Source organism: Hemibagrus wyckioides, linkage group LG17, assembly GCF_019097595.1.
Source record: "Hemibagrus wyckioides isolate EC202008001 linkage group LG17, SWU_Hwy_1.0, whole genome shotgun sequence".
In the NCBI taxonomy this organism is placed as follows: domain Eukaryota; kingdom Metazoa; phylum Chordata; class Actinopteri; order Siluriformes; family Bagridae; genus Hemibagrus; species Hemibagrus wyckioides.
Genome location: NC_080726.1, coordinates 7,448,514 through 7,473,408, shown reverse-complemented (window position 1 = coordinate 7,473,408; position 24,895 = coordinate 7,448,514). Strand labels below are relative to the sequence as shown.

General features: G+C 38.1%; 1 protein-coding gene across 2 annotated transcripts in view; it reads right to left on the bottom strand.

Annotated features, from left to right (window-relative positions):
- aplp1 (amyloid beta (A4) precursor-like protein 1) overlaps positions 1–24,895 on the bottom strand; it is a 63,893-nt gene that overhangs the window by 20,187 nt on the left and 18,811 nt on the right. For both annotated transcript variants that reach the window (XM_058413741.1, XM_058413740.1), the window contains exon 2: positions 3,041–3,226. In XM_058413741.1, the coding sequence (XP_058269724.1) occupies positions 3,041–3,226 (186 nt within the window). The remainder of the gene's footprint in view (positions 1–3,040; positions 3,227–24,895) is intronic.

The following is a 24,895-nucleotide window of genomic DNA, read 5'->3' as shown; positions in this document are numbered from 1 at the left end:
GATGGTTAGCTTAAGTTAGCTTGAACTACTGTGGTTTGCTTGAGTAGATGGGTGTTGATTGTTTGGCTAGGTTTAAATGAATAACTGCAATCTGATTGCTTTTAGTGGGTAGTTCATTGATTATTTGAGTATCTATACTTCTATTTAAGTGTAATAATAATAAAAAAAAACCTTGCATAGCATCTTGAAGGTTGTTATGATTGGGTAGTTCACTTTGTATTGGGTTGGATAGCTGGCTTTAATCAAAGATTTGACTTGTCAGTAGTTTTAGTTGACTAGCTGCAGTTTTTGCTTGATCAATTTCGTGACTAACATCTTTCAATAATGTCACTTCACTGTGAATTAAAATTGCTGTTGACTATGGACAGCTGTGATTGATTAGCTGGGTCTGGTGTGGTTTGTTATTTTATCTTTAGCTTGATTGACTAGCTGTGGTTTGTGTTAATGTGAGATTTGTTTGAATAGATGTAGTCTGACTGGTTAGCTGATCCGAGCACAGATTGGCTCTGTTTTCTCTCTCTCACTTAAAAAAAAAAAAAAAAAAAGAGTAGCGCTACAGTACGCTCCACTGAAATGAAACTAGATTTACCTTATTATAAGCTCTATTTGTATTAAGAATACAAAAGAGAGCCATGAGAAATTCCCTCAGTGTGCAGGCATATGGTGAGGGATTATTCTGCCGAACACACAGTCTGGCTTAGCAACAGCCCTCGGCTGGTGTGCAGCCTGCTACAGCGTCCAGCAAGGAAATGACATATTCTTTGGCTTCACCACTTCATTAAGTCTATAATGTGATAGGTCTCAGAGGGATGAGTGCTTATGCCAACCGTGTGTGTACAGTTTGGTGTAGAGTGCCAGCACCAGACATGGCCAGCATCAGACATTAGCACATTAGCATTGCTTGGTTAAGTATTTGAGCTTGGCTATGTAACAGTAGCTGGAGAAGCAGTGCAATGCAATGATGGGATATGCAAGAGGAAGAGTGTCTGTATTGCACAAAAAAAAAAAGCATATGTCATGTTTCATGTCTCAAATGGCTTAATTTACAATCAAATTAAATAATAAGAGTAAATTATTATGTACAATAATAAAATGAAACAATCTAAAAGAAATTTGAAATATATAAAGCATGTTGTAAAATGAATCAATTTTTTAAAAGTGTATTAAAATATTAATACATGTAATTTTATACATATGTATGTAATTTATATACTTTTAAAGTATATGACTCACATCAGGGGTGCACAGCTGTATTAAGGCTAATATGGCTACAGCAGTGACATATTAAAATACATTTCATTGTTATTTGAACCTGTTTCTTTAATACGAATTAAAATTCTGTTACACATCCTGCGTATACAGTATAATAACACAAAATTACGCTTTGTATATTTGTTTTTTTAGAATGCAAAGTCGAAATGTAACATGCTGTAGACGTTTAGAAATGAACAATACTGCTGTTATCAACTGTTATCAAATTATCCTGCTAGCCTGCTGCTACTGCCATAGAGGAGTCTAATATTATCCCATGTATTTGGTCTTTGGTAATGAACACAGGTTTAAACACAAATGTAGTACCAATATTTTTCTTGTTTTGTACAAATGACATTGCAACAATGCACCAGACACACCAGTGTTTTGCACATTCCACAGAGATGTATGGCAAAATAACTAAGCATCATCTTTCCACTCTGTGAGATCTAGTCAGAACACAAATCTTCTTAAGAGAGAGAAACTACTGTGGCTACGCAATATCCCTCCCCCTGAGGGGCATGCTGAAAATAAACCCCTCTTGCTGATTGATGGTGAAAATCATCATCATTTTATTGCACATCTAATTCACCATCGCTTATTTGTACCAGACTGAAACACTGAAGAAATGAGGCATCCTGCAATGCAAACTCATACATCATGTTCGCAGCATAGTAATACAGTATGTTCATCACATGTCCGGTCTTTAATGCGCAATAAAATGACCAGAAATTTGACTGATTAACCAGGTTGTACTGACTAGCTGGGGTCTGCCTGGTTAGAAAGGGTTTGACTGGTTTGCTGGGTTGACTACCTGGGGTTAAACAGTGTTAACACCCCCTTTTGAGTGGTTAACTATGTTTGATATATTAATTGGCATATCACATGCTAGCTGGGTATGACTGACTATTTAGAAAGTCGATTGGTAAGCCGGGCTTGACTGATGCAACCTGGTTGTGCAGTAAAATGAAATTGATGTAAAGAGAAAAAATGTGATGGCTTTGCTAGGTTTGATTGGTTAGCTTGGCTAGCTGTGGTTTGCTTGATTAGCAGGGGCTTAAATGATTGAGTAGGTTTGCGTGAATTACAAGCATTTGGTTAAATTGGGTGGTTAATTGATTATTTATACTTTATTAGTTGTAAGGGTTTGATTGACTTGGGTATCTATACTTCAATTTAAGTGTGTTGATAAAAAAATAAAAAAAAAACAAAACATGTTTTGCATTGAATGCAATCTTGCTGAAGATTGTTATGATTGGGTAGATGGGTTTGCTAACCAACTGACCAGCTAATTTTGACAGATCACTTGAGGTTGGTTGGTTAGCTGGCTTCAATCAACTGTTTATCATTTGACTTCTCATTTATTGGGAATAAATTTACTAGCTATAGTGTTTTTTAATGATAGGTAGACCTCACAAATTTTGTAACTAAACATCCTTATATAACATCAAAACAATGTGTACATAGGAAGAATTGTCTCAGATATAGTTGTGATTGATTAGCTGGGTCTGGTTTAATTCTTCTGGTGTGTCCAGTTCACTAGTTTTGTTTGGTTAGACGTTGTCTGACTGGTTAGCTGAGCTAAGATCTGATTGTTCTGACTGAAAAATGTTTCGTTCGTTTTATTTGCAATCTTTTTGGATATAAAGGTTTGAGTAAATAGTTAAACACAGCTTAGCAATTGTGAGGATAAACATTCCCATCAAGGAAGTGGTGCTGCATGGAAAATAATGCATGTCATTATATTAAAGTAGCCAGTGATGATCAAAGACAGAGTGAATGACTGTACCTCTTGACAGTAGGACAGGATCTTGCTGGGCTGGGTGAAGCAGCCCTGACGACCCTGTGGGTCCGGCTCCCATTGACCTGTCGCAGTGTTCATGTGCAGAAGCTGACGGCCGCAAAACATCGCAATCTGAGGCTCCACCACCAGGGGGCCTCCCACTGGTCCATTGACCTCAGTCATAGCGAGACCCTGACAGCGAGAGACACAGATACAATTATCATTATGAGTTTCTGAGTGTTCGGATGTGAGCATGTGCAGCAAATTCATTCTTACGTAACGTATAGCAGCCAAACAAAAAGTAGGGCAAAAGAGAGGCAGTAATAGTAATACAGTATATTGAAATTAACTGGGTTCATCCCTTAAACCTTGTACCACAGACCAACAAATATCCATTGATAACAAGGCAGTACCTTAAAAATGCAAACACAATTCACTGGTTTTCATATCTGGTCTTAGAATTCCGGCATTCTAGGAGTATTCAAGGACTAAGGCTGGGAACAGTGCTAATCACTCAGCAAGGCTTCCTTAATTTGGTCAATTTCCTCTTGTTCTATCTTCATTCCTTAATCACTGCCTATTTCCTTCTGTTATCTCGGATCCACACACGCCTTCTCCCAAGATACAGCTTCAAAACCTCAAAGAGTTATTATAGACTGGACTGATTATTGAGCTGAGATAATTTACCAAAACATCCAAAATGGTTTCATGGTGGCAGTAAGAGATTCCAGGATTAGCTGAGGAGCTAGTAAGCATCCAAGTACTGACAGTGATACAGCTACAGTGTCTGCATTTAATTCTGGTTCTTAACCTAAAAAGATATTGGTTCCTCTAAATCTAATCTTTTGATAGAGTCCCTTCTTCTATTTATCCCTCTTCCCTTCTAGTCCCCCCTCCATTCATCCCCATTTTGTCTCCCTGGGATTTCCTCATTTGCCCCTTCCTGATCCTTTTTACGTTCCTTTTCTTTCTTACTCTACCCCCATATTGGCTGTAGAATGTTGGTATTGATCTGGGATGTGTTTCTTTTTCCTGGGTGAGGGCCCATGGGACCATCATACAGCTGGCGTGAGCAGTAATCCAGAGCTACAGTCAGGTGTTAATACAGGCTCATCGACTGTTAGGCCACTTAGGTACTTCAACATCACAGAAGGGATCCAGAGGAAAGGAGCAGTGAAAACCGAAGATGTGCGGTTGATTGATTGGCTGAGCTTGACTGATTTGTTTGGTCTGATGGGCTTACTTGTGAGGTGTTGCTTGCTGAACTGGTTAGCTGGGGCTGACTGGGCAGCTGGGCTGGGGTTTTAGGATGGATTCTCTTGGTTATTTGAGGGACATGTGGTTCAATGGCTGTGGTTCAATTCTGTTGGTTGAGCAGGTTGATTTGTTTGGTCACATGGTTTTACCTGGTTATATGACATTGGTTAGTTAGATGACTTTACTTGTCTAGCTAAATTTGATAATACAGGGTATTTGAAGTTGATTGCAGTTGGAGATGGTTGATTATTTGAGGTTATTTATTTAGTTGGGTTTGGATGGTTTGGATTTATTGAGTTATCTGGGGTTAACTGGTTAGATGGGATTGATTGGTTACCTGGATTTGACGGGTTATCTGGAGTTGAATGATAAGGTAGTTTGGATAAGGTTATCTGGTGTTGACTTTTACCTACTTATCTGGATTCAACAGTTAACCTGGTGTTGATTGGTAAGAGTATCCGGTGCTGATGGTTATATGGGATTATCTGGTCATATGGATTTTACAGGTTATCTCAGGATCAGAATTGGTTGTATAACTGGACTTTACTGGCTATCTTGGGTTGATTGGTTATTTGGATTTGGCAGGTTGTCTAGGGTTGACTAGTTGAATTCTGCTAGTTATTTGGACTTGGTTGTTTATCTGGGGTTGACTGGTTAGTTGGATTTGGCAGGTTATTTGGGATTGACTGGTTACTTGGATTTGCTTTTAACTGTATTTTGCTATGGCAACATTAGAAGTCACATTTTTTCGATGAGTTAAGTGCAGGCAGCAAGCAAACAACATGACTGGGAGTGACAACCCGCAAGACTTTAATCTTTAATGCTAGGAACAGGGACTGACAGAGCAGACACATTTCATTCAAGCCACCAATCAAAAAGGAGAGGCTCCCAGGAGGAAAAAAACTGGATGAATGAGTAAGTGATCAAAGGGAATGTTCTGTCAATGCCTGTGAAAATATATGAAGTTCTAATTAAAATGTATGAGAAAAATAAATATATAAAGCACAGGGTGTAAATATATTGTAAAGTAGATGAGGCCTGGAGGAGAAAACACATTAGCAGGGAGCTAAGAATAAGGGACGAAAGCACTATTAGGCCCGCTAGATTAAACGTGGAGAGGGAAATATTGCATCTCCATGAAATTATCATGGGGCTTCTGTGTGTGTGTGTGTGTATAGAAGTAAGCATCTGAAAAAACTAAAAGTAATCCGTGCAGTTCAAGTTGAAGTCTGACAGGTAAAAATCCACAAAATCCCCTTGAAGACTATTCTTTCTGCTGAGTCAGTATTTGTATTGGAACGTTTCCCATGATGCAGTGCTGTCTGAAGGAACAAAAAGATCCAGCTAGGAATTCTCTAAAGGTATTAAGCTTATTTTCTATCTGTAAATTAAAGGCATGTCCTAACATAGCTCTTTACTCTCTCCTCTGCAGAGCTCATGTAAAACACAGTCTGATTATTAGAGCTGAATCATAACTGACCGGTGATACACTCAGAGCTAAGTGAATTACATCTGCAAAGGTCAACTACAGAAGGCATTGACTCACGATCCTCATTCATTTTAGATACATATTTAAACATGCTCATGAAAAAATACTTGTTTCTGATTGGGTGTTCATGTTTTTATTAGGCTACTTCCTAACCTTGGCTGAGTTTTCTGTTGGCAAATTATGTAAGTGTGCGCAGAGATGAGCTGAGCAAAGAGACACCGAAGAGGCTCTTGCTCATGTAAATTCCACGTGTAACTTTTAGCTCAAGTGATGAAACAGAGACTAATGAGGATGATGAGGATAATCAGAGCGAGAACACTTTCCCTAATGAAAAGTTCTGTAAATCTTGACAGAAATACTTTTCCATAAGTAAACTATGTTCTAAATATAAAAGGAGGTGGGGCTTATATATATATATATATATATATATATATATATATTATATATACTTTTATTGAAATTCTATTCTTAGTGTATACTGCTCTATTTTATTCTCTTTTTATTCTTATTGATTCTATTTTTATGGCATGGTCAATCGATAGAGCATTCCACTACATGTTGTATTGTGACAAATAAAATTTTTATTTGAGATGCAAAACAGTAACATTTATACATATTCAGGTCAAGAAAAATTATTGTTTTTTCCGCCCATAACTATGCAAATCAGAAATATTTGTACACACTTCAAGTTAGGAAAATTTGTTGTTTTTTCCCCCCATAACTATGCTGTATCTTACAGAATGTAGGGTTTTCTCAAATCACCACACATATAGCGTAAAGCACAACTAAAAACTATAATCTGAAACCAAATAACTATACTATAACAGTTCCATTACTATAAATATTGATGACGTTATTAGTAAGAAATGCCTATAATACATTGGTGTATACAAATTATGCATACCGTCATAATTATTTATGAATACAAGCTTCCTGAAAGTTTTTTGTTTTATACATAAATGTATATCCACACACACTGAAATCTGGATCAGCGGTTTTGAAGAAACACCCAGCTGCACAGAAAAAATCATTTGTGCACCGTGTCAATGACGCTAATATGTTAATAACCCGAAGGCCTTGAATGCATAAGGATTGGTTTGTTTTGGATAATGTGCTTCTGTGATCTCTGGAGAGCCAAGATAACGGCATGCTACTCTGGCTAATCAAGCGTATCTGGTTGCTCAGCTAATGGCTAAATGGATGGCTTCTTTTTCCCCTCCTTTTCTTTTTTTTATGCAGGAGGAAAGTCAATGCCACACAACTGACTTCCGGACATCTGAGAAGATAACTTGCTCCTCCTGTTCATCCTCTGATCCAGAGTACCCCTTCCTCATACACATGTACACACACACACACACCCCCACACCAAGTGCTTCAATACTTAGACCTTCTGCTTTATGACAGTGCTCCTGTTATTGATCGCTACATCAGGAGCCCTGGGGTCTGCCTCAATGATCCCATGCACACACATGCAGCAGTAAACACACACACACACACACACGTCCTGTTTCTAATCAAGTCTCAGATTACATCGGTCAAGGACGAAATACATAGTCCTATACAGATTATATCATTCTTTTCAGTTTTATTCCACAGCTCTGTTGAATGCATGACTCTAGCTGGTAGGAAGGCGCTCTAGCTGCAAGCTTTAAATTCCATCTAAAACAACATTGTTGCTATAGAAACAACTTTTTAAACACCTTTTTCATATTTTCAATATTTCTGTCTTATTTGTTTTAGACTGGAACTAAATGCAACGTACGACCTCTTGGTTAGTACTGGCAAATTGTTGTGGTATAAGACGAATAAAAGCCTTCCTTTTATAACACGTGCTGTTATGAGAAAATCATCTTCAGGGTAGTAACAGTTACAGCGCTTCACTTTCAGCTACGTCACGCAACCAAACCGTTGATTATTTTCCCTTAACATCATACCTCCATAGTGGTTTATCCCTTATTTATTTCATTTATTGATATTTGCAGGCTATTATTCTGCAACACACAAACTCAAACTCACACACACACACATTGTGACTGATACAACACAGAATCTGTTTTTCTCTCCATGTTCATTATTTGCGCTTTTTTTTTTTTTTTTACACTTGAAGCTGCAATCAAATGTATTGTCATCTGTCACATTTAGGAAGACAAAGAAATCTAATGATATGGTGTGCATTTAATTATCATTCAAATCAGGACGGCTCCTCGTATTAACAATGAAGCCACAGACTTCGTTTTTCGTAATATTTAAACCAGCCCAAGCTTTAGCCGTTAAAATGTTATTAGCAATCATACTGTTATCCGCCAGCCTCGTTTACAACTTAATCATCATGGTTATGTAGGCATTTCTAATCAAATAAGCAGCTGATTGCACTTGAGGGGTTTCTCAAGAGTTTAAAATATAGGCAAAATCAAATCACACATACACTATATTGCCAAAAGATTTGGGACATCTGCCTTCACATGCACATGAATGTAATATGGAGTTGGCCCACCCTTTTCAGCTATAACAGCTTCAGCTCTTATGGGAAGGCTTTCCACAAGGTTTGGGGGGGTGTTTATGGGAATTTTTGACCATTCATCTGGAAGCCCAGGCACTGATGTTGGACAGCTCACAGTCTCTGCTCTAAGTTATCCCATAGGTGTTCTATCAAGTTGAGGTGCAGGCCAATCAAGTTCCTCCACACCAAACTCGCTCATCCATGTCTTTATGGACCTTGCTTTGTGCACTGGTGTGCAGTCATGTTGGAACAGGAAGGGGTCAAACTGTTCCCACAAAGTTGGGCGCATTAAATTGTCCAAAATGTCTTGGCATGCTGAAGCATTAAGAGTTCCTTTCACTGGAACTAAGGGATCAAGTCCAACCCCTGAATTCAATGATTTGGAGGGGTGTCCCAATACTTTTGCCAATATAGTGTAGCTGTCATTTTTCTGTTAGTTAGGCAAACTGGATGGGTAAATCATAAACTTCTCAAGTGACATCATTTGGCTCGATAATACAGTTTGTATATAAACAAATCCCGACTTCATGAAGACTGTTTTAGCTCCGCTACATCCTTTTGTCCATTTTGTGAGTCTACGCTAATTGGCAATGAGTTAGCAACATTAGCAGTGCTAAACACAATATGTTCTTTGATAGCGACATTAGACGTTTATTTAGTTGTGTGGTAAAATTAAATTGTTGCTCTGATTCATGTCAATCAGTTCAAAAACAATAATATTGTGTTATCCATTATAAATTTCCCACTGACTAAGTGAAAGAAAATTTTAAATATTTGGTTAATAATTCTAATAATAACTGAAAGTTTAAGGACTGAAAGTTCTACTGAGATCAGTCTTGCTTTTTATGATGGCCTAATCATCTTCCCCGCACCACTCTGAAGTGTGTAAACTTTGTAGACTAAATTGCCTTTTGTAAAATAATTCTGTGGTAATTTGTACAGCCTACTTTTTAATGATTGATATCTACGGATAGATTAGCAACTGTCCTCCATTCAAATCACTCAGCAGGCTAATTTGCTAGTTTAGCTAGCTATTGTACTAACTAGCAGAGGCAAGGTATGTCAGCTTTCATGCACAGACAGTCGTTAAAAAAACAAGTTAGAAAGCTGTTATAGCAACTGTTTCTTATTTCAAACAGCTTCATCTAGCATTCTTGCTAGCTTGCTAGTAATATGTTAGCATGTATTATGCTGCTTCAGAAGAGTAGTGATGACAAGATCCCTCTAGCATTAATAAACAAACTTTCCTGGAGGAAAGAAAACACTAGAACAGCAATTATGTTTTCCCAAGATGAAAAACCAAGGGGAAACTACTGGTTAGATGTCACTGACATATGGTGTGACATTTTTAATCATTTCTGATGCTTTATTATTATTAAAAAAAAGAAAAAGATTTTTTTTCCCCCCACTCAGTGATTAGTTACATAAATGATTCTAAAATTAATGAGTGGAGTGTAGGCTTTTGAGCTGTCCCTGCATGTTTGGACGTCGTGATCTTTTATTCCTCACAGATTGACAAGAGAGAGCGAGAGAGAGAGAGAGAGAGAGAGAGAGAGAGAGAGAGAGAGGAGGACTGAGTGAGATGCTCAGCAATCTGTCCACCCACCCTTGTCCTGTTCTGTTCCCAAGAAAAGTTACTTAATTTGACAGCTAGAACTTGTTGTATCCTTACCAACTACTGCATGGAAAAGAGTTGTGATAAATAACGAAACACATACACACACCAATATGCTGAAAAACAACACTGCCAATAAGTCGGGATACAAGAACATTCAGTCCATTAGGAGGCAGAACGTTGTACATTTCAGCTCAGATAGTTTACACTGCATGTCAAACACGCTTGAGGAGAAACAGCAGTCTTAGACGATAATAAAAAGAGATTTCCTAATTTCCGTAATACTGAGAAACTGTCAGTTTAATCAATTATTCAATAATAATTATATAAGCATCGGTGCAGTTCTTATACTTATGAAACGACAGTAAACAATGTATAAATGGGCATTAACCTATGATAAGCTATAACAGACTGAAAAATATATTTATGCTGACAAGCACTTCACCCCAAGATCGCACAAGATACACAAATTCTCTAGTGTTACTGCAGGATCAACATCACACACATGTCTCTAGTCCACTAAACACAGCAAGATTACAAGATCACAGTGAACTATTTCTGACCAGGCAATGAGCATCAGAGAATACTAATACAATATCAAGCTCAACGCATTAGTCGGAAAGCGAAGGTATTTTTTATTCTAGTTGCCATGGAGATTCGAACGAGTTCTTGACAGTTCACCACTTGGTGAACTGTCGATGCAAATGAAGTACTGCAACTGTCACAATATCAGCCATGTAAAAATGAGCAATCATACATGCTGTTCTTTTAAACTTTTATACCTTGACGTTATTAAAAAACGCATAACTTGCCGAGCTCAACTTTTAGGCCGTCATGTTGTTATTATTAAGAAATAATGATTAAAGGATAATTAAGTGAGGAAAGATAGCAAGCCTGAAATACTGCAGTTCGGCTTCATCAGTAATGATGGCATGCCATTAATCAAACTGCACTACAAATAGCACTCATTACTTCTCACTATCACGCTTCTTCCCTCGCTGAACTACAACACACTGAAACACGGACATACATCGCAAACCCAAATAGGAAGCGCTTAAAATGATCACGGTACCACGACCAGTGTGTTACTGTCACTGCCTGGCTTTGTGGAGTTCTGCTTCATTAAGCATTCAGCACCCTCTCTTCTCTCTGTTTCTTTCTAGCAGGATGACCTCATGCTTAACGGTGATGTAATCGCGAATCCCTGCCGACTAAGCTAGTGTGGCGACGGGGGCTGACGTTATTCTGTCATGTGTCACAAATCTTTTAACTGATCCAGCCCATTTTAATCAGGATGCCCTGCAGTAAATACACATGGCTTGTGTGTGTGTGTGTGTGTGTGTGTGTGTGTGGATGGGTTGCAGGTCTATGTTTACTTCACATGCCCTCCATCTCCATTTGGACACGAGCTTCTGAGATGATCTCATGGACCATGTGTCATTCTAGATGGCCGCTGTCAACATGTTAAACGGTAAAACACTTCGTTTCAGTAAAAAAACAAAACAAAAACAAAACACTTCTCAATACCTTGCTGTGAATGTGTGTGTGAATGTAGTTATACACTTCTGCTCTTCAAATCCAAACAACCTTCCAGTATTATAAATTAAATTTTTAATTCATCACAATACTGTTTTAATTTTGCTTGTAAACTTTCACTGAGGTGGTCAGTGCTCTACAACTGAATTCTATTGAAGGTATATGTTTAAGGATAAACTCTTAGGGGCATGTTGTTATGGGAAAATAGTCAACGATGTGATGGTGTGATGTGTCTCCATCTTCAAAACTGCAGCTCTTGTGGGGTGTTCCCGGTCTGCAGTGGTCAGTATCTATCAAAAGTGGTCCAAGGAAGGAACAGTGGTGAACCGGTGACAGGGTCATGGGCAGCCAAAGCTCATTGATGCATGTGGTGAGTGAAGGCTGGCCCGTGTGATCCGATCCAACAGACGAGCTACTGTTGCACAAATTGCTGAAGATGTTAATGCTGGTTCTGATAAAAAGGTGTCAGAATACACAGTGCAGAATGGGTCAGGGCTGTTTTGGCAGCAAACACGGGACCAACACAATATTAGGCAGGTGGTCATAAAGTTATGCCTGGTTGGTGTACAGTATATACAAGACATATCCCATATTTATGGTGTGTATTAGTCTTTCTTTTTAAAACAACTGTTCCCACATCAATGTCTCTTATTTCTCTCTGGAACGTACTAATTATATATATATATATATATATATATATATATATATATATATATATATATATATATATATATATATATATATATATATACACATATAAAGAGAAAATTCATGAACCAAAATGCTTCCTATGTTGAAAACTTACTCATAGTTAAAAATCCCTGAGACTGGAGACTCCTTCCTTAAATGTCAAATAAACACTTCTTTCCAGAAAGCTCTATGACATGACATGATTTTTTTTCTTTGTTATATAAATAACAACAAGATCACTATATAACAAACGTATTACAGTAAGCACGTTGATATAAACCTTTTGTTTGATTAACAGCTGGTGAAACTGAGCTGCTGGTATAGTAAATGAATCAACGTCAATCAAACGAGGTCAGGTCAGTGGAGGAGCTTTTTTATTACAATGTTTTCACATCTAGCACCATATCTCAAAATAAATCTAGATTATATTCTAATATAGACTGCTTTTTTTCCCACTCATCTAATGAGGATCATATCATAAAGACAGGATAGATAAAGACTTCATAATAGAATATATGTGCATATGGCATCTCATGACATGCCAATGCAGTGCTGTTACAACGCAATCCATTCCACACATGAAACAAGGCCGGAGTCACTGCAGCTATGTAGGTTGTAATCAGACTTGTTTCACAGTGGAGATATGAGGATGTGAGTAAAGGTTCTGCCTTTGAGAGTTTAAACCCCTTCTGGCTGACTGAATCTGGGTGAGTTCAGCTATTTTTAACCTCTGCTACCAGCTCTGTGGCATTAGGGTCTCATACATTATGTTCAGCCTGTACTGTTCAGTAATACAAGCTATAGGCCATCGGGTCTACATATTATTCCTCTTACAGATACAGCATATGTACATAGAATTGGGAACACACACGCACACACACACACACACACACACGCACAAATGTGCCTGTATGTGCTTTTTGCAGCACAGATGGTCTGATAGTGGGTGGCTGCCCAGTTCTCTTAACCCCTTAGCCTTCTTATTATCTCACTCTTCTCTTCTCTTATTTTTATTCTCTTCTCTTCTCTTATTTTTATTCTCTTCTCTTCTTTTTATTCTCTTCTCTTCTTTTTATTCTCTTCTCTTCTCTTCTTTTTATTCTCTTCTCTTCTTTTTATTCTCTTCTCTTCTTTTTATTCTCTTTTCTCTTCTTTTTATTCTCTTTTCTCTTCTTTTTATTCTCTTCTCTTCTTTTTATTCTCTTCTCTTCTCTTCTTTTTATTCTCTTCTCTTCTTTTTATTCTCTTCTCTTCTTTTTATTCTCTTCTCTTCTTTTTATTCTCTTCTCTTCTTTTTATTCTCTTTTCTCTTCTTTTTATTCTCTTCTTCTCTTCTCTTCTCTTCTCTTCTCTTCTCTTCTCTTCTCTTCTCTTCTCTTCTCTTTATTCTCTTTATTCTCTTCTCTTCTTTTTATTCTCTTTTCTCTTCTTTTTATTCTCTTTTCTCTTCTTTTTATTCTCTTCTCTTCATTCTCTTCTCTTTATTCTCTTCTCTTCTCTCCCCCTTACCATTTTTCTTTCCTGTTACCCCCACCTTCCACCCATCTGCACTCCTCATTTCCTCCCTCTCATTCTCGCATACTCTCCCCATCCCCAACTGCTACTAGTGCTGTAAAGATTGCCACATTCATCATTGTAATCACATTAATTAATTATTCAGCACTCAGCTTCGTTTGCCTGCCGGGCCTTGATTAGAAGAGTCGAGCTGCAGCAGAACCCGATAAAAGAGCTCGGAGCTCGGGTTGGGTCAAGGCGACGAGTCCTCTTAGTACCGCTTGTTAATTACACACCATCCTAATTGCACATTGTAATTAGCGCTTGCTTAAAGTCCGGCCACCAAAACCCATCGGTGAGCCACCGGCTCTTGGATTCGCCGCTTTCCATATCACTAATTTCGTGTGTTGACCCCAGATGAGGTGAAGAGGCTTTACAAGAGATTCCTGGAGCGGCAGCCCAGCCGCCTGCTCTCAGAACACATTATCATAGCGCATTAGCCGAGCCAGCTGGGTGGATGGGGCAGCAGATGGCAGATGATCTCCACATGGGTTGATTTGGGACAGAGTCTCCAGCTCACACACAACAGCACCTGTTGGACTTTACTTTATAGCCAGGAGGGGTGCACATGGAAACTAGTCATCATTAAGGATTATTAAGATAAATATGATGATAAACAATGCTGCTTTCTCTTTTAAAACCAAACTATATTTACTTTGTCTTTTATTTTGGCTTCCTGTACTTTTGACAAGCTCTAAATAACAGCATTATCATATCATTTGACTGTGTTTCATAGTGTTTAGATTTGCACTGGAACGATAAAATGAAATTTATTAAAAGAGACATAAAAAGTAAAGGAGCCGTAATCTATTGTTCAAAAGACATTACGGCACTGTATATTACGACATAATCTATAAATATCGAACAACAAGAAACTACAAAGCTAAAAACTGCCGTATAAGCGATCTAACACAAAACTAGAAACTGAAATTGCATTCTTTCTCTGTAAAATATAGGAAGCTTTTACTGAGTTCAGTTAATATTAGCCAGCTAGGCTTTCCTAATAACATCAGAGAGCAGTGATTGGTCAGACTAAATCTTGTTCCAAGAATAATAAAAATATATTTCTTAAAAAAAAAAAGCAGACATTAATGTTGCTGATAACTGCCCAGGGCAATAAGAGATGGCAACACCCAAGTGTGCGTGCCATGTATACCATTTCACTTCATTTAGGGGTAAAAGTGGTTTACTTATGACCCTCGTTACCACAAGTCATGGGTTTTTCTTTTCACCAAGACGTGTGGTGCTAAGAAGCTCCGAGTGTGTGTTTAGAAATGAATTACATTGACATGTAGCTCATAGATGTCCAATATGTCATGGGTAATAATTCCAAACAGATCCATAAAGAAACATGATATATGGCTATGCTGCCAGGCATATAGGTCAAGAGGTGTGTTTGTACATGTATATCCTGTTAATGTAGAGAGGTGTGACAAATTAAAGGAGAAAAAATATCAAGGCGTCGGGCCATCATGAGCTGTGAGTCTCTGTATCTGATTAGAGATGAACACCATTCTCCTCAAAGACACTCCCTCAAATTGTGTCATTATAATACTGGTAGAAATCCATTAAATCACCCATATTCTAGATGTTCAATTAGTTAAGATCTGATGAGCGTCAAAGCCATAGCTTTGCTTCTGATGGACTGGTTTGAGTATTTCTGAAGCTGGTGATGAGCTCCTGGGATTTTAACGCAGATGAAAATGGTGCAGGGAAAAAATATAGCAATTTTGTGGGGAGAAATATCTTCTTAATGAGAAAGATCAGAGGAGGCTATAGCTACTGAAATAATGACTCTTTACAAGCGTGTTGAGCAGAAAAGCATCTCAAAATATCAAACCATGAGGCAGATGATCTCCGGGTTTCACTCCGGTCATATAAGAACAGGAATCTTAGACTACAGTGTGTGTGTGTGCGCGAGTAAGAGAGAGAGAGAGAGAGAGAGAGAGAGAGAGAGAGAGAGAGAGAGACTGCACATCTTTGTCTGCATATATCTATCATCTCTGTATGTGTCTGTTTCAGGGTCGTGACTGCAAAGGGCAGCATCGGATCACGATGCGCCTGTGCTGGAGAAACAGAATCGGATTTTCCCACGTAGCTATTTTCACACCAGCCTTCCTAGCAAACGCATTCCTCCTCTGCACTGGGATCTCTCTCTCTCCTTCCTCCTTCCACTCCTACACTCTCATGCATCCACATGCCGTGATTCGAAGTCTTCCTGAATTGTCAGTGGAACAGATGAATGAGATACGGACTTGTTTTCAATAACAGGAATAAATTAGTCAAAAGAGCAGAACCTTGGTCCAGTCTGTCAATTTTAACACACGTGGCTCATACATATATAGACACACAAGCACAGTTTTGTTATTAATATTAAAACAGATCCGAAAAACTTTCACATTATTTTATTGTACATCCATTATATGAAGAAACATGACTAAGCATTTCACCCTACAAGCTTCATCCTTCTTTTATGCCATCCGTTGCTCAGTCCTAAGCATTCATTACGGGCTGTGTCACTTGTCCCGCATAAATGTAATCTGCTTCCCTTTTTATAGACGTAATTGCGACTACATCAAGGACGGCATCGGCAAGCCTCTATTTCTTTCTATAGACACACAAAGGGGCTTTTTCATTTTGGAAATTCAATTACTTCCATTCAGATTGAGACATGGTTTGTGTCGTTGCTGCTTGATTACACACTCTGTCTGCTTCAGAGGTCTTTCCGCCATAGCAGAATGTCAAATGAAGCTGCAATCAAGCCCTACAGATTGGACAACAAGTACAGCAAAGCCTGGGTAACAAACCCAAAGAGTGTATGGAAAGATATGTGGATAATAAGCAATCTGTGTGTGTGTGTGTGTGTGTGTGTGTGTGTGTAAAAAGCAAACAGCGATTCAGTAATCTATCATAGTGCTTGGAAGGCCTAAACTCCACCGAATGGCAAAGGTTTTAGAGGATAAGGAGTATATAAACCTCAAGCAGTGTAGTTTATGGAGTCAGAACAAGGTCTGTGTCTTGATACTTTCTGAATATTTGTATATTAGTAACCAACTGTAGAAATACAGATAAAACACTACATTTGAATAATGTTGTAATATAAGGCTTTGAATAAATGCATGCCATGAGTGTTGTAATCATATATAAGAAGGAATAAAGTGTGCATCAAGGTAAAGGATGCCTCTTTTTCTGTGGCTGAATCTCAAAGAGATAGATAGATAGATAGATAGATAGATAGATAGATAGATAGATAGATAGATAGATAGATAGATAGATAGATAGATAGATAGATTTATTTTTAATAAACATCTCAGGTCAATTAGGAAATATAAAATTGTGCTATAAACCAATTCAAACACAGTGCACAATCATTTTCTATTTTAAATATTCAACTGTATTCGAATGCCAAAGCTCTCAAATAGTCAGATTTGACAATACACAGGCATCATATACACCATTCCAGTACTGTTTATATATTGCGCATAAAATTCTTCTTTACAGTTATTCGCTTTGGAGATATCCAAAAAAACCCAGCATTAGTAAAAGATTTAATGATTTGAATGAAATGAAATGATAATTAATTCTGTGAGATGATCAGTGCTTACAGATGTATTTGTTTGATAACCAAGCCTTTAATATTTGATTTTTCTAATAAACTTTGCTGTTCCACTTGAATCTTATAGGCTAAATTCATCACATGCAAACTCAAGTCCATTTCACAGTCAGGATGTGTGTGTGTGTGTGGGGTGGGGGATAATTATTCGTAAGTCTGAATTTCAAATGAAAAGCTGTCATTGATACACATGCTATTAGAGATGAATTTCACTTCCTGACCAGAAATACATGCATGACAACAATGAGGGGGGAAAAAAATGCGGTCAGTCAGATTTAAGAAAACAAATAGGTTTATTTGATTAAACTAAACTTAATTTAAGTTTCTAATGATTTCGTTCCGTTTCTAATGATGTAGAGTGAGTATAATAATCAATTCATAGAGTATTAACGTAAACCGAGTCCATTGTGAAATCTCAGGAGGACGTTGGTGCTGATTGGAACTTTAACTATAGTGTTAAATATAGATGATGATTAAAACATATAGGTAGAATAGTGCAGTGGGAATGTGGCTGTTGTGGGTTTGATTCTCAGCTCAGGTGTGATTTCAGTGTCTGATTTTATTCAAGGCGTTGATATCAGGTTGGATTTGATGCTGGTGTTTTAATGTTCCTCAGTTCCTCAATCACATGGAACTCATGGATGCATTGGAATGAAATAAATTCACGATATGCAAATGCAAAATGGATCATCTTGTGACTATAGTGACATCTTGTGAAATAGTGCTGAGAAGTTCTGCATTGCATTAATCCATTACTGGATAAAATCTAGATATAATACTTTATACAGACAAATAAATCCAAATGAATAAGTGAATATTTAAGTTGCAAAACCACGCAATCAAATCAACACTACAACAGATGCGAAGTCTCTGAAGCTCCACATTACAGTACTCTCTCTCTCTCCCTTGCTCTCTTTTTGTCTCTCTCTATTTCTCCCCATCTCGGTCTTTTTTTGCTCTCTCTCTCTCTTTTGCTCTCTCAATTTCGCTCTCTTTTTCTCTCTTCTCTCTGTCTGTCTCTCTCTCTCTATTTCTCTCCATCTCTCTCTGTCTTCTTTTGCTCTCTCTCTGTCTCGTTTCTCTGTCTCTCTTTCACCCTCTCTCTCTCTCTCCCTTGCTCTCTTTTTGTCTCTCTCTATTTCTCTCCATCTCTCTCGGTCTTCTTTTGCTCTCTCTCTTTCTCCCTCTCTCTCTCTTTTGCTCTCCCCCTCCTCTCTCTGTCTCTCTTCTCTTTCTGTCATTCTTTCTCTCTATTTTTCTCCATCTCTCTTTTGCTTTCTCTCCCAGTCTCTTCTCTCTCTCTCTCTCTCTCTCTCTCACTAGGACAGTGTGATGCAGTGACTCACTCAAGTTCGTCATAAATGAAGTGGGCTTGTAAACGCCTGCTGCTCCTGATTACGTAAAAGATGTTTTCTGACCTTTCTACATCTCCCACATTTCACCACTCACACGGACAAACAGCTTGGAGCTCTTCTCCATCATCTTTCCAATATTAATAACGTAACAATATAAAACTATTTTGGATTCTTGTAGATGTCAGTTTGCGGGTTGTTTCTGATGATTGCTAATCGGAAATGTACAGACTTTATCCATAAACAGTTCCACTTTAAATAGAATGTTATTCATCTTATTGCCAATATATGGGTAACATTAGCTCTTTTAGCTTATATGCTGTGCCATTTTCTTCTATTCCATTTGGGATTAGGCAAACCTTAGCTTGTCCTTTCTTGGCAAAACCTTGAGTTTTCCTCGCAAAACCCCCAGCGAGCACTTCACAGAGTGCCATTTCTCAGTTTACTATTTTGGTTTAGGTCCAGCTACTTGCTGATTCGCACCTCAAAAAAATCCCCCATTGAGCCATAGACAACGCAAAAAAGTTGCGATTGCATCCTTACTGTTTTCATAAGCAAAATAGACAGAGCTTGATGCAGCCTCTGAAATATTGATAAGCATGTCAAGTAAACAAGCTTTTTTATCAGCCGATGAAAGGGAATCGCTAAACATAGGCTGACGATAACCACAAAGATGATTCTGATTACTGTAGATGAGTCACCGTAGTTGCATTTCCAATGTCAGTGAGGAGAACAAAACCAGCCCATTGTTTGCAACAGACAGCCATGTTCTATATGTGAATCAAGCTGAGTACAATTATGGAAGTACAAAGGCACTTGCTCTTCAAGCAGAAGCGCTGAACACCAGGGAAGCACCAGGCAGCTCTGATGCAGCCTTCAGCAGTTATTGCACTGTAAATAGACAAGGGTATTAGCCAGCTATTCTATATAGGTATTTATCCTATGAAGTCTAAACAACAAGCTTTCATCTAGCACCCTTGGACGTTCTTTTGGTTTGTCCCTTCGTCCGAGCAAATCAAGGTGTTTATATAGAGCAAGCTAGAACCCTCCAGAGAACCATTAAAGCTGATCCAGAAGTAGTGTTCTTCGGCTGCTTTGCCAGCTGTGCTTGTACAGCTCACGTTTGCCGAGTGGAAAAATCCATCACAAGTCTAAGTGAACTTTGATAGAACCAATACTGCCAGTGGGTAAAAACTGCTAAGTGAGATTAGCATGCTGTCTTTATTTAAGCTTTTGGGTGGATATGCTATCTGCATAGGACAGGTGCCTCCAGGGCTTTTATTGCCTTCTTTGTGTTTTTACCCGGGCTTTGAGTCGCTGTAATCCTCTACCTACACTATAATCCCTCTGACAATGTTTGTAAAGGGCCAACTTAAACGAGTACATACTGCAGGTCTTCTCAAATCACCAAATTCGCATGCCTTAGCGGCTGGTAGAGAACTTTGTACTGAACTTACTGTGGTCATCACACCGGCAATTAGTTTTTTCATCTCAAATCTTTGCTTGGTGGCCTTCCTATCTTTAGTTGCCATGGTTACACTGCTAGCCATATCCACATAAGCAACAACCCATTCAATCCCATATCAGATGTCTTCCCACTAAAAAATATAATCGGGAAAAAAAAATGCTTGTGTATAAAATGCACAGTGCATCACTATATATTAGAGTCTGTATATTTATTTTCACAATTTTCCACCATTTCTTATGATTTAAGGGCTGATAGTTAGTGAAATAGATTATCTGAAACTCTGTACCATTAATATTTCTATGTCAGAGGAACATCAGCAGACCTCAGTCTCTCACACCTATTGGTAACTGCTAACTTTTTACTTCTCATTTACATAAAGTTAAACATCGCTCACTTTTATCATGCCATTTGTCTCATCTGTTTCAAGCTACTAATATATACTTTGCGTACTGTCTCTAGATATTTCCTGCTCGCATTCAAAATGAATAAAATCCACCATGGTTTTATAGAACATCTGGAATGGGATATATTAATAATAATAATAATAATAAATGACAAGAGGTGGTTATGTGTTACAAACCCGATACAGCCTGATATGTCATACAATTTATCTATTTTTAGGTTATTTTTATAAATATTATTTAGGTATATATTTAACATTTAGTGTTTTGGAATGTCCATAAAGCAGCTATAAACAAATGTTCCCTCATCAACCTTGCTTTTTCTTTTCTCAAAGAAAGGCAAAAAGACCAGAAAACACTTCTGTGTCAGAAAAAAAAAAAGTTACAAACACACTGACACTGGAGACTCCTTCCAAAAATGCAAATTTTTCCTCACAGAAAAATTCACAGCATCAACATCCATCCATATTTCCATCCATCCATCCATTTTTAGAAGAAGAAACCTTTATCATCACCACACATACATTACAGCACAGTGGAATTCTTTTCTTCACATATCCCAGCTAAGGTGTTGGGGTCAGAGCACAGGGGCAATGCAAACTGATCAACACCTTATGACCAAACAGATTAATAATTTAACAAGACATGTACAGTAGCTATGTTTATAGCTATTTGATTTATCTCTTAAATAGATTTTTACCAGTGTACTCATCCTCACTATACAAAAGGTGTGTATATAGTCAGCAGTGTAAAAAAAATGGCAGAGCTTACAAATCAAAACGACTATAATATCCAGTTTATTAAAAATCTTTGTTGTATAATTCATGCTAATCTACAGTACCACCAGAGATCTGTAGCCTCTTCCATGCTAATCACACTGCCTAGCTTGACACTGCACTGCTAACTGCTCTTAGCCCTGAAGCAATTTGCAGAAGAATTATAACATGTTTAACAATGACCAGACATGAGCCAGTCATGTTAGCATGACCACCTTAGCTTGTGGATTTCACACCCTGCTAGCTTCAATATTCTGTTAGCCATTTTAGCACTTTCTTTTTGGCTGAGTGGACACACTGGCATCACGGCCCCGCTGATATTCCCTCCAGACGTTTTAATTTTTATACCAGCGTCACAAATCACTGTCCCTCATCGCCCCTGAGCCCATATGCGTGGTTTGGCTCTCTGCGCGTTGTCGAATCACTAATCCTGGAGTGGATTCGCCTCCTGTTCCTTCCATGGTATTACAGATTAGTGCATTGCATGGGATTGGATTTAAGAAGATTAAATTCATTTCTAAGCATTTTCCCTTCCACTTTCTTTTCTGTTCTATTTTGCCTTTTCTGTCATGCTAAACAAGCAGGTGTGTCAGATGAAATTTAAGCATTTCGGATACGGATTTATATGGTATGTTATTTAATTAAAGAGCTAAACACCCATCAAATGATTTCCCTTTATCCAAGTGTTAGATATGCAGTAAGTAATCAGTCTAGCCCCAGCTGCGCAGCTCGCATGTACAAACCTGCACATTTCTGCTCCACTGGCTTCAGTTTCCTTTTGAGATTTTGCAAGATGGTATCCGGCTATGGCATCTCATATCTCCGTGTTTATTTCTTGTTTTTCTCGCTGCACTCAGAGGCTCTGTTCCCGTCTCTGGCTTGTTTTTTTTTTTTAGTGTTCATCAAAGTGACAGCTGCATTTCCTCTGGAGATGTTTCACATGTTCTCTTAAAGATGTAGTGATACACAGTGTAACCCCCACTCTTTTTTTTTTTTTTTCCTTATCATCTCTACTGTCGGATGAAGCCACATTTTAAAAATAGTGGATTATTTTCTTTCTTTCCCCGCTGCACCGACACAGACGGACATTTTGATAAGCGCATTTCAGAGGAGAATCTGGGGAACAGCTGCTGTTTACTTTAAATTCCTCTTGAACGCATATTCAATATTTAGTGTAGCTTTAGGGAAGTGGGAGGAAATAGGAGAACCCGGAGGAAACCCATGAAGAGATGAGGAGAACACGTGAACCTCTCTACGCAGAGAGAAATCCGAGCTCAGGATCGAGGATTGAGAAGCCTGGAGCTGTGAAGTGCTAATGCAACGCCTGCCACACTCTGACATACTATTACTAATCTAAATTCGATTGACTTCTACCGAATACTCAGAGTGACCTTTGTTTGAAATTTTATTTCTCACATCTTTTGTTCATTCTTCTATCTTGTATATATTATATAATACAAAATACTAAGATGTATATTATACTGTAAAATACAGTACATATGATTTCAATCAATTTTCTGTTGGAAAAACTTGGAAAAAAAGGGAAGAGAGATCTAGATCTTGTTTACACCAGAATAAATATAATAAAGAAAGCTCTATGAATTATAGGGAAGAATAATAGAAAATGTATGTTAGTAAGAAAGTGAGAAAATGGGTGTTTCCTGAGTGTATAAGGTGTTCACATTTAGAACATTTCAAACAAATAAATTGTGCACAAGAGTACACCAATGTAGAGTACTATATTTTCTCATCTTACAGGAGAGCTCCTTCCTCCCTGTAAATGTTAACAGACTCTACATGCTCCCTACCCGAAATATCAGCTTGTCGCTTGCTAGTGTGAATACAAATGTAAACAGATTTCACAGAATTCACTGAAGTGTATAAATAAATCTCTGTCTAAAGGCATAACAGGTATACTGAGAAGGTTCGAGAACCAATTTGTGGCCAAGAGATTCTCCATATCGCTCGCATAGTGTGTGTCACATGTTTATAAAATGGCATTAATCCAAAACAAAAAGGAAACAATAACTAAAAGGCATTGTTGAGATGTCTGTGGGTGTGTGGGTGTGTACATGAATATATTTGTGTGGGGGTGTGGGTGTGTACATGAATATATTTGTGTGGGGGTGTGGGCATTGGGGTTTGCCCCTTCTTGTCTAGCATGACATCCCTTGCTTTGTTTCCTCACACCTTCAGCACACCTAATTAGCATCAGTCTGCGTCACAAAAGGCGTGATGACACACATGCTTCTCGCTCAGTCAGCCTCCAATCTCTCTCTCTCTCTTTCTCTCTCCCCCTCCCTCTCTCTCTGCCTGTCTCCTTCCTCTCCACTTTCACTTTAAGTATTTATGCACACATTTTATGCCCCTTCACCCCCTCCTTCCAACTAACATCACTCTACAGCAGCATCATTTGGCCACAGAGGCCAGTTGCTGTAGCAACGCCTCCCTCCGGAGATGGCTACCTTCCCTGTTGCCGTAGCAACCGGTTCCCTGTTGGATTCCAAATGAGCCATCTCTCTCTTGCTCTCTCTTTCATTTTCTAGCACTCTCTCTCTCTCTCTCACACACACACACACACACACACACTCACACACTCTTCTTTTTCCATTCTAAGAGCGAATGAGAATGAGCTTTTTTTGTCCTATTTTACATCCTCTGTGTGTGTGTGTGTTGGTGGTTAGTTGGTGGTGAGTACACACATGGGTTGATTTGCATATTAAATCACGGACTGCGTTCGAGGAGTGATTTATAGCGATGAAGTCATGAGTCATGTTGTAGCAAAAAAATAATAATTTTTACTATATTTTGCTCAGCCTTATTTAGTCAGTACATATTATTAGACTTCCACATGTATCCCCATTCGATGCTTATACAAACAGTGAGAGGGCTTGAATTTCACTGTAAATAATAAATCCTCTAATGAGGCCTAGCTGGAACAATGCAGACAAACGGGCATTGAAAATGGAAAACAAATATTTGTGTGCTTTAGTGCTTTATTATTCTAATGTGGCTCTCTTAAAATCAACAAATCAACAGACATTAGTTTATATAAAAAAATATTTTGACTCTTAATGAGCTTGGATAATTGGTACATTGGATAATTGGTACACTGGATAATTGGTAAATGGTACATGCGAAATGAAGCACTTTAACATCTTCATCCTGTGCTTATATTTAAATCATGCTGGACAAAATATCTTCCAAATAAATAAATCTCGTTTGCATGAATAAATCTTAAACTCAAGTATATTTACATGTTTGCTATTAAACTAATAAAATCATCTCTCTATCATCACTACTGATCGGAAGGTTGTGAGTCTGAATCCCAGGTTCACCAAGCTGCCACTGCTGGGCCCTTGAGCAAGGCCCTTAACCCTTAATTGCTCAGTTCTATAAAATGAGATAAAAATTGCACGTCTCTCTGGATTGCCAAACGCCAGAAATGTAAATGCAAGTCTGTGTTAAAGAGTAAATGGCTTCATATATTTTCCATGCCCCATGTTTAATGTCAGAGATTTATGATATTACACAACTGTTTATGATTATACATGAATATGCAAATTATTATGCAAATACTGCATGTAAATATTCTTCTGCCAAACCAGCC